This window comes from Rhineura floridana, chromosome 5 (genome assembly GCF_030035675.1).
Source record: "Rhineura floridana isolate rRhiFlo1 chromosome 5, rRhiFlo1.hap2, whole genome shotgun sequence".
NCBI lineage: Eukaryota > Metazoa > Chordata > Lepidosauria > Squamata > Rhineuridae > Rhineura > Rhineura floridana.
Genome location: NC_084484.1, coordinates 173720970 through 173736827, shown reverse-complemented (window position 1 = coordinate 173736827; position 15858 = coordinate 173720970). Strand labels below are relative to the sequence as shown.

The following is a 15858-nucleotide window of genomic DNA, read 5'->3' as shown; positions in this document are numbered from 1 at the left end:
TAACTGAAATGTAATTGTAGTGATTAGTTTTGAAAAAAAGTACTCAGTTACTTTCAGAACAATTGTAATTGTAAAGGTAATTACTACTTTTTTGGGCCATGCAGTTGTAACTGCAATTTATTACTTTTTAAAAGTAATCTTCCAAGCTCTGGGTCAGCCATCTGTTGGGGATCTTCTCTCTCTGGATTTCTTGCATCAAGTATAGGCTGGACTAGATGATCTACAAGTCTCCCCTCCAATTTTCTGAGTCTTAAGTGCTTTGAACACTCAAAGGCCCATAATAAATAGTAACTGAGGATTATAACAGGAAAGAACCCATTGCCACACCACACACTTTAATATTAATAAAACATTTTTTTAATTTTGATACAAAAATTAAATAGCAAAGTTTTGGGTTTTTTTGTTTCCTTTTGTACAATGATAAATTAGAAATTTACAATAGACGTAGATACTCTTCTGTACAATCAACAAAGAAAAATAAAATCAGTGTCCATTTACCTTAAAAAGTTTCAGGGATAAGCAATATTGTCCTTAATGGAACTAACATAAAACATGTACCTCTGCGTCGAACACCTTAAGAAACCTGTAATATTGGAACAAGGAAAGCCAAACAAAAAAGTGGAGGAAGAGGGGAAATCATTCCAGAGCAGACGAGAACTTCATAAAGGAAAAATAAGAATGGAAGTGAAGGTGCTTAAATCATGGAAACGTCACTTTGGACACAGGATCAGCCACACCGAGTTGGAAAACAAGGAATGAATACAAATACAAGCCACAGCCCAGAAGCCAAATCATTTAACCTGCATCACCTGCAGCAAAAGGACGTGGTAGAGTCCTGACACGAGTGATAAGATTGTGACATTTCAGAGTGCAGCCAAGCGACTCACATTTTTTTCCAATGCCTCTCTATGTCGGGGTGGGAAACCTTTTTTAGCCCAAGGGCCACATTTCCTTCTGAGCAACCTTCCAGGGGCCACATGCCAGTGTTGAGAAGCTGACAGAGCAATAAATGTGCATCTTGTACAGTAGGCTTGCTTCTTTGCATGCACACACCCCTCTCTATCCTCCACCCACTCAACCAAGCACAGCCAGAGTTCGAGGACACATTCTCAGCCAGGCAAAAACTCTCAAGCAGGGTCAGTGAGGCATGTAGCCTGGAGAAAGAATCCCAAAGGCCAGAGTGAGAGGCCTGGAGGGCTGCATTGGCCCCTAGGCATGAGGTTCCTCATTGCTGCTCTATGCAGAACCCAGAAATAGAGAACTAGCGCAAGAGGGAATGCGCGGTGCTAGACCGTCTTTCCCCAACATGCCATATATATATTTTTTTACTTGCAGGGAGCTGTTTTGACATGGGAGGCGGGGAGCATTCAGTGCTGATGCTCACGCCAATAGCCCAAAATGATACAGTCCACTCCCAACATCTGCGAGTTCCTCCGAAAGCCTTATTCTGAAGTCATGCACCAATTTGCACCTGGGACCAGCTAAACTCAACAAGTGACAGTTTTCAACATTTTCAAGCATAGAGCTGCACCCACAGGGTCCCTCACAATGTCCAAAAAAGGCTGCAGGATTTGTATGGGGGTCTGGGAGAAAGAGACCCTATGATCGCATTGGCCCGCGTTTTCCATGAACTAGTAAGAGGTCCCTTCCCTATGCACCGGCAGATCCATCTGCACTGATCACACATCTGTCAGGTTGTCTCCTAGGCCACAGGACCCTGGTGCGCAAACCCTGCATGTATATGAGCCAAGATGCGAGATAAAGACATGTCCCAGGCTGTGTGACGCCCCACACATTTCGAGGCTTTTTGTGGCCCTGAAGGTGGCCAATGTCACTTCCAACCTGGCCCCCAAAAGACAACAGCACAGCCAGGGATCAGCGGGTAACAGCTCATACAACATAAAAAGCAATGGTAGCACAGAGTTGCCAGGGGTACAGGAGTTTTCTGCTGTATTTCTCCTCACCTGCCTGGATTCAGCTGCACTTAGAAAAGCAGGCAATCTTTTAAAAGGCAGGCTGAGTGACAGCAAGCAGAAATGATCATCAGTGACGATGACTATATTCTGCCTCCACTGTTGGAGGCGGTATGCCTCTGAACACCAGTGGCCTGAAACTGCAGGAGGGGAGAGTGTTGTTGCGCTCAGGTCCTGCTTGTGGGCTTCCCACAGGCATCTGGTTGGCCACCCTGAGAACGGGATGCTGGACTAGATGGGACATTGGCCTGATCCAGCAGGGGTCTTCTGATGTTCTTAACTGCAGGGCATACTCTCACAGATGCTTTGTCACAATCATGGAAGTGTGAAGGCAAGAACAGAGAAGCCAACAATCTGCAGAGTGGGCTGGTGAATCAGCTGTGATCCCAAAGCTTCCTTAAAGCAGCCTTTTCCCCCAAGCTGGTGCCCTCCAGACACGCTGGCTGGGGCTGATGGGAGTTGTAATCCAAAACATCTGGAGTGTACCAGCAATGGGGGGGAAACGCTGCCTTAGAGCATCTTAGGAGGTAAAACGTGCACGTTTGCATCTTGTTAATGCAGCTTTCCCTGAGCTTCAGAGGAACTCTTCTGTGTCTGCAACAGTGATGGCAGAAGATCCCCCTTCATCATGGGGAGAAATGAACATTGAGTGCTGGCTCTGTTCCCACAGAGTGCCATCACTGCAAATATGAGAGCCCTAGTGGGCTCGGAGGACTTTCTGGGTCAGGAACTCTGAGCCAGTAAAGTGGGTGAAAAAGAAAAACTCCCGCAGAAAATTGAGCGCCAACAAGTTTTGGCAGCTATAAAAAAAAAGGCAGACAGCAGCAATAATCTTTCCTTGGTACAGATTCGGCAGCCAACACAGCCGCTTAAAAGAGGCACTTGAATGCTCTTCAAAGAGGGGGAAGGAGAAATACTGTCCCACCTCCTCCTATCATCAGTCATGCTGGGATGGAAAAGCATTTCTAAAAATGGGGCTTAGGGAGATGAGGAAAGAAACCCCCTGACAGCTTTCCATGCTCCCAGCTCTGCACGAGTGGTGCTAACCCAGGTGTGGAATCTTTGGCCCTCCAGATGTTGCTGACGTACAACTCCCGAAAGCCCTGGCAAGTATGGCCAACAGCCAAGGATGACAGGAGCTGTGCTTCAGCAACAGCTGGCAGGCCAAAGATTCCTTGCTCCTGTGCTAACCCCAAAGTACCAGCTGGGAAAACAGAACTTCTGCAGTTGGGTTGTGCATACACACTAAACGCTCCTTCCACCACATCAGGGGTAGAGGATCTGTGGCCATCCACATTGCTGTTTTAGTGCAACTCCCATCAGCTCTTCAGAACTCCCATCAGCCCAACAGAACTTCTGCAGTTGGGTTGTGCATACACACTAAACGCTCCTTCCACCACATCAGGGGTAGAGGATCTGTGGCCATCCACATTGCTGTTTCAGTGCAACTCCCATCAGCTCCAGCCAACATGAGAGCCAGTGTGGTGTAGTGGTTAGAGTGTTGGACTGGGACCTGGGAGACCAGGGTTCAAATCCCACTTGGCCATGAAGGTCACAGGGTGACCTTGGGCTAGTCACTGCCTCTTGGCCTAACCTACCTCACAGGGTAGTTCTGAGGATAAAATTGGGCTGAGGAGAACCATGTTTGTACACCACCTTGGAAGAATATAAATGTAACAACCGGGGATGATGCGAGTTAAAGTTTGGCAACATCTGAAGGACCACAAGTTCCCCACCCTGGCAATATATGGTGTGTGCCACCCCTGCAAAGGATCAGAGCAAGGGCTGCACATGGGTGAGGGGGTGGATGCAAGCATATACCATGGAAAATTTCCATGGGAAGACACCCTAGTGCCTTTGAACTCAAGGCCCACACAAAGAATGCAGGTCATGCTATTAAAGCAATTGGGTAAACCTGCAAGGCAAACAGGCAACGCTTACAGGGTCCATTAACATTCTGTTCTCTTATAAACATCTGAATGTCTTAATGCCTACTCCCTGCATGCTAAAGCCAAGTTTACAGCCATCAAAACTCCCACCAGCTATGATATTGCTCCACTGAACCTGGTCATTTCCTTTTAAATCGGCATTACTCATCAAGTAGTAGCTGGGCTCATTCTCTCTGGATTCTTTAAGAGGGAGGAAATTTTTACCCTTTTAGCGAAAGAGAAAACAAAGAAGAGCCCGCTCACATTCTCAGACTGATGAAGACGCACACACACACACAAAAGCACTCTGGTTTGGGTTGGGAGTCAGCTGTATCCCTGGCTCAGGACTGGAGAATGTATTTTTAATTGTAATTGACACACAAATTATGCAACTGATCTGTGTGAATGCAAAGCTGCCAAGGAACTTAACATTTCAGTTTGCCCAGACCGGCGTCAACACAGATGTAATCGCACAGAGCGAAATATATTAAGCCTTAATTGCTTAATGCAATGGGTCTCTGGGGAAAGCCAGATAGGTTTACTTGGAAGGCCGGGGTGGGTGGGTGAGGGGGTCAAGGAGAAAAAGAAACCAAAACAAAAACAGGCTCTGAATCAGTCAATTGTCAGAAGTGACCCTCCATTCACTTTTCCTCATTATCCCCCGTGCTGTAGACTGAAGAACTGTAAAAATAAAAAAGTGGACTTTTCTTAGACATTAAGACTAGAGAAGATGTACCACTGGGTGGCAGGTCTGATGAACAGGCGAGTCATGTAACAATGTCAAGGGAAAGACTTAGAGGTTCAGCGAAGTGGGGGAGTAGGGAGGGAAGAAATGGGATCTAGCTACAAGCTAAGGTTACGTCTCGATTTCTAACTTTTTGTCTCTCCTGATAAGAACGATGGGTGCAGTCAACCAGGAACCTCTCTCACACAAAGCTTTACTTGAAACAAGAACAAACTGTGCAAGAGGGCACAATGAGCTTCTCCAATGGACGGCACCATCCAGATCCCATCGAAAAACAAGAGTAAACCCCCCGCTTGAGTAAAAGGCGACTTGTGCGTTCAGAACAACAACATGCTACTGCCCTAGGAAGGCTGTGGTGGTGGCTGGGGGTGACACGCTGAAAGCTCCGTAAATCCCGGCCCTAATTAAGAATACTAGCACATGATTGAGAAAGCACATGACTGAGAGTCAAGCCTGGCACTCTTGCTGATGTTCTATCCTTGTATATGCAGGAGGATGTGGTGTGTGCATTTTAAAAGACCACGGAGTACTGAAACGTGCTATCTCTCCCTCGCAGATGGAAACGGTACAGTCCAATCAGGACTGTACCATATAATTATTCTGATCAGTTATCAGTAAGGTTAACACCACAGTAAGATGACGTACTGAGCTTCTGGACAGTGAACACAGGCCTGCGTGCACATATATTGTCAGTGAAGTTATGAAGCTATCCATAGAATTAATTCGACACTGTGGGCATTTACTTTTGTATCAGCAGCCTTTCTTAAGATAAATGGCTCAGTTCATCAGACCTCCTCAAGGAAGGGCCACGTGTGCAGCTCCAATCTGCTCAACTGTAACCACCAATAGGGGTTTGAAGCAAGACACACAGGACAAAGCAGCACATAACAGCACAACCACAGAGCCAATGACTCTGATGTACAGAGGGTCTGTTCCTAACTAAGGGTGGCAACCAACTAAACAGTTCCACTGGCAAAAGGACTTTTAGCTGCACATCTGAACTTCCCCACCTGTTCATTTCCCCATAAATCTGCTCTGGAGAATTGGGAGAACCCCTGGATTTAGAGGCTACATGGGGAGAGGAGACAGTGGGGAAGTTCCATGGTACAGTCCTTGCGCTAGCAGAACTGTTTAGCCGGATAGCCTTCTAAGTTAACTGAACTTGGTTCCCACCAAAATTCACTGGACTTACACCATGACTAGGTTGGCCCAATGGGACCTAAGTTCAACTAACTCGGTCTGGATGCAACCCAGGCTCTTCACAGACTGAGCTACAGAGATGCAAGGGTTCTGTCTCGCCGTGTAGTCTCCTCAAGGCACATCAGGGGTCCTCATAGCAAAAGTAGGGGCTTCTTGGACTTCCATTAATTTTATTGAACCAGTGGCTTTATAGCTTTAGACCAAGGAGCAGTGGCGGCATATGAGGAGGGCACAAACAGCAGCAGCACTCCCCCAGTTATGGCAGCGCTGCATTCACAGGGATCGGAAAGGCGGCTGTGAGGTTGGGGCAGCACTCCGCAGGGGCACACATAACAGCTCCACACCCACAATGCCAAGCCAGAGATCCCCCAACCTCGCCATCACCTCGCCCTGCCTAATCCTTGTGATCGGCGGCGCCACCGCAACCGGGAGGGTACCGCTGGTGCTCCAGTCACCTGCCGCTGCCGAGACCAGGGGTAGGCAGGCGACACATTCCCAGGATCTTCGCTGCTGTTTTGTTTTGACTCTCCGACACTGGAGGGATTCAAGAAGCAGCTGGGGAATGCTTTGATTTGGATTCCTGCATTGAGCAGGGGGTTGGACTTGATGGCCTTATAGGCCCCTTCCAACTATTCTATGATTCTATGACTAAGACTTTGCAGTCCACCAAGTGGAGCCTGGGCAAAACATACACACTTGGAAGTAAAGAATGCTGAGCCCAGAATTTTGTTTTGAGTACCAGAACTGAATGGAGCCCACAAGACTTGCACACACATACACACACACACACACAAACAAATCTACTCCTGGCTACCCCAAGCTTCCTTCATTTTGGCAGTACAATTTAGGGTAGGGAAATCACTTTGCTGCTGCTATGGTTAAATGATTGGGAGCCAGAGGTCCTTGCCAATCGACTGCAAAGCACCAAGAGATCTACTGGCAGAACCAGAGCTATATTCTGCCCACCCACACCTTAAACCACGGGGCAAGCTTCGCCAACCTGGTGACCTCCAGATGCTTTGGACTACAACTCCCATCAGCCCCAGCCACCATGTGCTGGCTGAGGCTGATGAGAGTTGGAGTCCAAAATATCTGAAGGGCACCAGGTTGGTGACGCCTGCTATAGGCACTCCTATGTTTAGCTTTGGATGTTTGACACCCCCTTCAGTATGGTGACACAAGGACAGGCACTAGACAATGAGCCTAATTCCAAACGTTACGCTTCCAACCCTCCAAGGTGGTGGATCGCTTGTAACAGGATCCTGACTCCTTAGAAGTCAGCGGCCCTCAAGTGCAGGTCCTTGCAGCAGCAGAGAGACTCGCCTGTGGAATTCTACCCTTTGCTGCTTTACAAGAGACTTATCTAAAAATACGACTCAGGGCATGGTGAAGAGGAGGACAGAGAAGCCACATCATGTGTTCCTAGGAGGCGCAAAGTCCCAAAACTCTTAAAGGGACAAGGACAGAAGTTTCAACTGGTTCAAAAAAACACGTTTTCACAGCTTTTAAAGCAACCGCAGGCTCCCTTTTGCAGAAGCAATGCCCTGCAGTTTGTAGCACCCACGTCCTTGCAGTTTGTTAGGGCTTCTCCTGGCCCCCCATCTCCCAAATTCCGCAGAAATGGAAACAGCCGTGCGGGGCTCCGTTCCACAGCATGTCAACCCACCGTGACATTACTGCTGCAGATGTTCATGCACCACCAAACTCATCTCTCAGGGAGGGAGAGGAGACGAGGCATCAAGTCTGCCCGCTGTTAAGGTCCCTTCACACCACCGTCTCATTCCCTTTCACAGGCTTCACCCAGCTGTCGGCTCTTTTCTCTCCTCGTTTTACCCTCCCAGAGTTCACCAGTCGGTTAGAGCACTTCTGCCAGGTATGCAGCGTTTTGGCGGACCAGATCCACATGCCTGACGTGATGCCCACGAGCAGGGACATGAAAATCTTAAGCATCTCCACTGCCATGTTGGAGTCATCTGCGGAGTAGCGGAAAACAGTCCAGTTGGAGATTTCGTAGAAGTAGCAAGCAATGACGCAGGTGGCTGGGACAGTGTACAGCACTGAAAAGACGCCAATTTTCACCATCAGCCTCTCCAGCTTGTCAGTTTTTGTGCCGTCCTTTTGAAGGTTGGACCTGATTTTAAATAACGCCACCAGGCCGGCTCCAATGAAGAGGGTCCCAATCACCAAATAGGTGAAAAGGGGGGCCACCACAAAGCCCGTGAGCGCATCAAGGTTCTGGTTGCCGACATAGCACAGCCCAGTCAGTTCATCCACATCCACCAGCCTCATAATCAGGATGACAATGGTCTTCACTGCAGGGATAGCCCACGCTGCTATGTGGAAATAGGAGCTGTGCATTTCTATGGCCTCGTGACCCCATTTAAGTCCTGCTGCCAGAAACCAAGTCAGTGTCAGGATCACCCACCAGATGGAGCTAGCCATCCCGAAAAAGTACATCAGCAAGAAAATTATAGCACATCCTGTGTTCTTGAGGCCTTCTTGGATAAGAACAGGTTCCGCTGCCTCTTCAAAGTCACAGGAAATCCTTTCCCGGCCTACGATCAGCCGGACAATGTAAGCAATGCTATAAATATTGTAGCACATGCTCAGAAATATGATGGGGCGCTCAGGGTAGGAAAACCGATAGGAATCAACCAGAAAGGTCAGGACTGTGAAGGCGGTAGAAATGAAGCACAGGCTCGCCCACACTGCCATCCAGATATCGGTAAACTCCTTAGCCGACCTGCTATAGATGCCGGCGTCGTAGCCACACTTGAGAACACAGTTCAAGCTTCTTTTGACCCAGATATATTGGTTTGGATTAGATCCTACGGAATGGCATTCTTCTCCAGGGTGCAAGGGCGATTTGCTGTGAAGAGGCACCTCTTCATCCCCTGGACCTTCCATGCACATGTGGTTGTGGTCATTCTGAGGCGGGAACTTACTGCAGTTCAGGTTTTCTGGCCAGGAGAACCCAAATTCCTTCAGGACCGGCTCACACCGCTTTTTGACGGAGAGGCACATGCCGCCGCAGGGGCCGATTGGGATGTTAATCTTCTCTGTGCACATGGGGACATAGACGGAACAAAGGAAGAACTGGAAGAGGAAAAACAAGATGCATTTTAGGAGGCTGTATCTAGACACCACCACACCCTCTTCCAAAGTGCTTAACCCTCCCTGCCAGAGAATAAACTTGGGAATCAAAATTGAAAGGACTTCAGCTTTTCAAGCAAAACTGAAAGGATTCAGAAGCACTTGCTAAGCCCTCTGTATGTGTTTGCTCACATTTTAAGCAAATTTTCCCAAGATCCTACCCAGGATCAACATACAGCTATAGTTTACACAACAAAGCACACCACACGGCACATTGTTCTTGAAGACTAAGGGCCAAACAATTGACTTTTATCATAGAGCTTGAGGGTGCAGTAGCTGTTTGTTTAATGACAAAGGGGAAGTGAGCCAGATCAGAACCATGGCTTGTGGGACAGGAGAATGTTAATTGCCCTTGCCCAAACAGAATTCCCCCAGCCCCTACTATTTGCAATGGGAGGGCAGCTCGCAATGGTAGGAAGGTGTCCTCCCATTCCAAATTGCATGTGTGCATGAAGGGGATTCTGATTAAGACTATGGTGCAGGTAAAGGGTTAAAGCCTCCATCCACACACACTATACTCCCGATCTGGCTTGGCTGCTCCATGCCAACTATTTGCTCAGCTCTGTGACACCAGACTACGGGATAAGTCGCATCTAGTTTGGCCCTGAATATGAGTATTTTTGAAAACTGAAACTGGAATTTTGAAAACTGAAACCAGAAAATATGGTGCAGTGGATGAAATTGATTGGAAAAGGCAATGATATACCCCCAGAGGCTTCAACCTGTCCAGAGTATCTTCCCTTTACATTATTTAAAGACTCAGTTAACATGACTGAACAAGGGTCAGCTTGTACATGCAACAGAATTAAACTGTATCCTCCTTTCTTGGACTATACCAGCCTTTCCCAACTAGTGGGCCACCAGATACTGTTGGACCACATCTCCCATCAGCCTCAGCCAGCATTGCCAATGGTCAGGAAAGATGGGAATTGTGGTCCAACAACATCTGGTGGCCCACTAGTTGGGAAAGGCTGGACTATACCATTTGCTGCAGGTGTAAGTAATCACGTTTTGAGGTCTCTCCTATTTTTTTATTATTAAGAAGCCCTGCATTTATGAAATCAGCATAATCGTGAGTTTAGAGGGACATTCTCCCCAACGTGCCTTTGCACTAAGTGCAAGGAGTTCCTTTTGTGGGTGTGTATGTGCAAGTATTTGGAACACAAGCCCCCACAAATGTAGCCTGAAATGGCAGGGTCTAGGAAAAGCTGTACTGCTTAATTATGCTGGATATTTAAATGGGTTTGCATTTGAATCAATAGCCCAAGGGCCACATTCCCTCGTAGGTAACCTTCCAAGAGCTGCATGCCAGCAGTGGGCATAGCCAAAAGCAAAAGTGAATGGGGCAACACATGCAACATTTACCTCTGAATAGCAGGCTACATTCCAGCCATTTGGGGGGGGGGGAAGCAGAGATTTATATTCACGTACACACACCCCTTTCAATTTCGGCAAGCAAGAGGCATTATCATTAAGTTCATGTTCTAGGCAGGCCAAAGTGCTTGAGAAGTGGGCAGGGACAGTGAGGGCATGGCCAGGGAAAAAGGAGTAGATCCCATGGAGAGGCCTGGAGGGTGGCACTGGGGCCCCGGCTCCCCGCCCCGATCTATAGCAAGTATGAATTGCTTCGCCATGAAGGTTAGCCTACTCAACTTGGATGAGTTCACAAATAGTTTTCTGCTGGCACACAGAAGAAATTGGGATTGAGTTGTAGCCAAGGAAATAATAAATTGGTTATTAACACCTGCTTGGTGGCAAAAGAGTGTTAGGAACCATACAGGTCTTTGCAGCAATGCAGCTCCTGACAGGCCCAATTTACAACACAATCCTAGGCATGTTTACTCCGAAGTCCCACTGCGTTCAGTAAATGTATTCAGGATTGCAGCCTTATTTTTTTGAAAGGTTGGCAGATGAAAGGGCTTGCATGGAAAAACAAAAACAGCGTGCCAACAGAGAATATTTTAGAATTCTGAAAGTTTTGCTAGAAATAAATCTTGCAAAATGCTTTACGCATTACACTCCTATTTTGCAGGCAGGGACTCAGGGACTTGTCCAAGCCCACACAGCAAGCCCTCGGGCAGAGACCATGTTTACACCCACATTTCTCAAACTTAACCCAAGCTCTTTAAACTCAGAAGGAAGAAGATACAACCAGGGCTATTTTCCGAACCACACAAGGCACTGTCAGCCTTCCAGTTAACAGTCTGTTTTAAAGAAGGGGGGGGGGAAACGCCACTCACTTTAGTTGCTGATAGCAAGTACAGAACATCAGGCAGGGATGCTTTAAAGCTTTACAATATTTTTTAGGCCACAACTACTAACGTGGGCTAATAAAAATATTTGCGGGCTAGTAACTTGCCTAACCTTATTTGCAAGCCTGTTTAAAATGCTTTTTTATTTTTAAAGAGATTTTATTTGTCATCGACTAAGCTTGGAAGCTGCACAGTTGCCCATGTCTTTAGTACATTCCACTGAGAAGTCAACATGAAGATCCTCTCTCCAGTGGTGTGAAAATAATTGGCATACTTAAGGCATAGCTGTTTCTCGTTTTGTTTATTAACTCCAATTCAGAGTGTACTCTCTCCGGTGTGAGCTGCAGTCCAAATTCCTGAGCTGCCGGAGGGAACATGCACTCGAATAGGGATAACCTGCCAATCAGAGGGGAAGAACACTCCCCCCCCTGCATTTTGGCTTCATCGTTTCTTAAGCCAACTGCCTTCCAATTTCATGCGTAAATTAACCTCAACACTGGGCGGAGGGAATCCAGAGAGAGGAAAGGGGAGGGAAAAACAGAGAGATCTTCTGAATATTCTCTTTCACCCTTGCAAGCAACCGTAGCCCCTCCTGGATTTAGACTGTTATTGTAACTTGGTTTCTTATCTGCAGATTCACACCCAATGGGAAAGTTTGCACTGAAAGGTCTTGCGTGTCTGCACAGCCCTTCCCGTTTTGTCCAAGATTGCGAACAGTGAGGTTTAGAAGTATTTTTTTACTACTGTATTGTTTTTGTTCTTCTACTGTTCTCAGTACAATAGGAGAAAAACAGCATGTACAATGTTCACATTTAGTCTGAGCAGATTCAAATCCCCATGGTGTTATGAAGCTAACGGTAGGACCTTGGGCCAGTCACTCTCTCCCATGCTAACCAACCTCACAGGGTTGTTGTAAGGATAAAAGGGGGCAGGGGGAGGAGAAGACACAGCCTCAAACTCCTTGGAGGAAAGGCAGGATATAAATGTCGCATCTGGTGAAATGCACGAAGATTTCTGGAACTTGTTACTCTGTACATCTGATATGCAAGTTAGGTATTAACTGCCCAAGAGCACGTTTCAAAACACAAATGGAACAGCCAGAAACAAGCCTCCCCAATTTAACAGAAAGGAGAATGACCAAGCAAGAGGACAAGGAAAGGGGGTGGAGCTGAATTCTGGTTGGCTTAAATGCACCTGCTGCGATACTTACCTTGGCTGGCAAGAACATACAACAGCGCTTTTGAAAGCCAAAGCACGCATAAGATGTCTTACTGCTGCCTTCCTTATTTGAACTTTTCCCCGGTCCCCAGGGGGAAAAAAATCCGATTGCATTTGTTGCTATGAGATCTTTGCCTAAACCTCTCTGTATTTGGTGTATTTTTTTCTCTCCCCTAAATGTCAGCCACCACCTGTCCCCTGATTTTTTTGTGCCAGGCTGTGCCAAGGCGCAGGAAAGAGGGTGTTGGACTGATTGTAAACCATGACAATTCCTTCTTCATCCATTAAAGAAAGGGGGGAGGTAAGAGAGTAAGCTGTGGCTTCCTGCTGAAAGCGAGATTCTGGGAAGCCATGCACCAAAGCATCTCTTTTTGAAGGCTCTCCTAGAACTGGAGGGTGGGAAGCTCAAATCAGCTTGACCAAGGAGGGTGCAAAATTGTGGTCTGGTGCAAAGCTGCATTAACACAAGGATCTTTTCTACAGAACTGCACAGAATTGTCGTACGTCTCTCCTTGTGCAATTTGGGATGTACACGTTGGTGTTTTGAGGGATCGACTACACTGGACTGCACGAATCGGCACAGGATTTCTGGGGTAGTGCTCTTGCACAGTGCATTATTGGGATGCCCTTACCAAGCTGAGGGGTCCTGTGGTAGGCAGGAGGATGAGCAACATCTGCCCAGGGAAAGTGGGGGGGGGCGCTCTACATCTGGAAGGTGATGCATAAGCCCATGAGCTGACAGCTGTGCGCATGTGTTGATATGCAGATACAGACTTAGATTACAGCGGTGCCTGCCGCTGGAGGGCCAAGAGACTCCATGGAGCTCAGCAGCTTTGCTGTACCAAACTGCTGGGATCGAGGGAGGGGAACATCCGATAGGGATAACAGGCTAGGTTCAGGTTTCCGAAGAGGGAATCTCAGAGCCCACCAACCGAAAGTCGGGCACTGCTTGAGTAAGAGGCTCATAACTAGGGCATCACAGCAGAACGTGAAGGAGGGGAGAGAGAAATGCGAAGGAGGAAGCCAAAATAAGAGGGGCAGGTGCTACAGAAACCAAGGGAAAAAATGGAAATGGACTGCCTTCAAGTCGATTCCGACTTATGGCGATCCTATGAATAGGGTTTTCATGGTGAGCGGTATTCAGAGGTGGTTTACCATTGCCTCCCTCTGAGGCTGAGAAGCAGTGACTGGCCGAAGGTCACCCAGTGAGCTTCATGGCTGTGTGGGGATTCAAACCCTGGTCTCCCAGGTCGCAGTCCAACACCTTAACCACTACACCACACTGGCTCTCCAAGAAGAACAGCACAGTAAAAAGATTTTGCAGTCAAGTAGAAACCTGACTCTGATCTCCCGAGGTACTGGATGGCTTTTTTGGACTCCGACCCATTCAGCTCTCCGTCTGCTGTTTTAACTAGAGAGGACCAGCATGTGCAGACAGACAGACAGACAGCCCTATTGAGAGTTGGCCAGCTTCATACTCCTGGCTGACTGAGCACACCTGATCCCCCCAAAGCCTTTTGTCTGGAAACACCCAAGATCGGATTAGGCTCTCCATTGCTCCCATGAACGTGATTCAAAAGGGTGGGGAACATTCACCATTTCTTCATCCCAACTGTGAATAGGCTAGTGTGGTTACAGAGCACTGCCAGATAATCAGGGCTTAAGTTGAGCTCACAGGGGCTTAGTCCCACCACCTATGTTCAACATCCAGGCACACTGTTGAGGCATGTGCAGTAATAAGAGAACAGCACCTCGAAGCATGTGCAGAAGGCACACTCCCCTCACTAACTGAACACAGCCACAAATAGCCTCCCCTCGCCTAGGATTAGGATATAGGCTTCGACAGCCACACAGCACTACTTCCAACCAAGCTCGAATCACAAGGCCAAATTGGGCATCTTGGTGACGTTGTAGCCGGTAGTTCAAAAGTGGAAAGGGAAATGCACTCTGCACTTCTCCCAAAACTATCATTCTTTCACTAAAGCTGTAGTCCCAAACAGATTTCTCTCGCTGAATTCAGAGGGACTTCCTTCCGAGTAAACACGCCTAGGCATGCACTGTCCATCCACGACTCGCCGCTGGGGCTGAAAAATTGGGCTTTTAGAAAGCAGCGAGACGGCACTATCATTCCAACCGGCGGGTAAACGCGTGTTTGCTCCGACACTGAGCCACGTCGAGTCCTACGGGGCTTACGCCTAGATAGACAAAGCGGGCGCAGGATCGCAACCTTCAGAAGTTCACTGCGCCAAGATAAGCGGCGCTTAGTCCCAAGCAAGCGTCCACGTGGCTGAGGTTGAGCCCCCCACCCCAACTAAACGGCGACCCTGACAAGCCCCAGGGCTTCTTCAGAGTTTGGATAGCGAGGGAAAGAGGTTGCAGCCGTTGGGAAGAGAGCGAGAAGGGGTCCGGGGCTGCACCCACCTTGAGCTGGCTGGAGCAGCCGTACTGGATGAGCGGCGTGAAAGTGGTCAGCTGGAGCTCGGCGTCCGGTTGCCAGTCGTTGCCGGCCAAGTTGGGCATCTTGGTGACGTTGTAGCCCAGGTTCTGGCACATGGAGATGCGGATGGCATCGCAGCGGCGCTCCTCCTCGTCGAAGCCCCGCGCGCCCTGTGCCGGGAGGAGCAACAGGAGCGAAACTAGCGCCAGGCGCCGTAGCCGGGCAGCAGCTTCCCCCGGCTCCGGGGCCATCTGCCCACCAGGCTGCCCGGCGCCCCCGCCGCCGGAGCAAGAAGAGGAAGGCGCCAGACGCCACCCCTTTCGCCTCCCGAACGACACGGCCGCGCGAGCGACTCCCTCTCCCGCCAGCCGCGTGCGCCCTCGGAGCGCGCGTCTGGCTCAGCCGGCGGCGCAGCTCGGGGTGACCCCAGCCGAGACGGCCCTCCAGGCGAGAGGGAGGCGCCGCAGCCAATGGCGGAGGGAGCGAAGGGGCGGGAGAGCAACCTGCCCAGGGGAGGGGCCCCGAGGCCAGGGCGGCCCCGCCCCTGCCGAGAGCTGCAGGCGGGACGCCGGCCCGACGCGCTGCCCAACCCAAGCCTGCCCGGCGCTGCCTGCCGACGGAGGGAACTTTTGACAGAGGGGAAGGAGCAAGGGGGCTTCGAGGCTGCAATGGTCGTTTGCCAGGGAGGAGCGGGGCCATCAGAGCAGGCCTTTCGACCAGAAGGGCAGGGCCCCAGAAGGAAAACAAGGGGCCCCGCCAACGGAGCCGGGCCGCTTTAGCACATGTGGAAGGGAGTGAAGTCAAGCGCAGTGTTCTCTACAAGAAGATGCCACTTCAAGCAATCATGGGAATTGAAAGTGACTTAAGGGTGCCAAGAGTTGTTAGGAGCCCCCTCGCAGACAGTAATGTAGTGGCAAATTCAGAAGTGCAGAGACTCTTCGTGGTGGTCATG

General features: G+C 49.1%; 1 protein-coding gene across 2 annotated transcripts; it reads right to left on the bottom strand.

Annotated features, from left to right (window-relative positions):
* Positions 1 to 395: 395 nt before the first annotated feature.
* Positions 396 to 15342, bottom strand: FZD4 (frizzled class receptor 4). Of its 2 annotated transcripts, XR_009762912.1 has the most exons (3): positions 14891 to 15342; positions 6962 to 8942; positions 396 to 6854 (listed from the first exon to the last, which is right to left on the bottom strand). XR_009762912.1 is itself a non-coding variant. In XM_061628892.1 (2 exons), exons 1-2 carry the CDS (start codon positions 15155 to 15157, stop codon positions 7611 to 7613), a joined length of 1599 nt encoding a protein of 532 aa, XP_061484876.1. In that variant the 5' UTR covers positions 15158 to 15342; the 3' UTR covers positions 396 to 7610. The 2 variants fall into 2 exon arrangements, 1 of the variants encoding a protein (XP_061484876.1); XM_061628892.1 differs by having other exon boundaries at positions 396 to 8942.
* Positions 15343 to 15858: the final 516 nt, after the last annotated feature.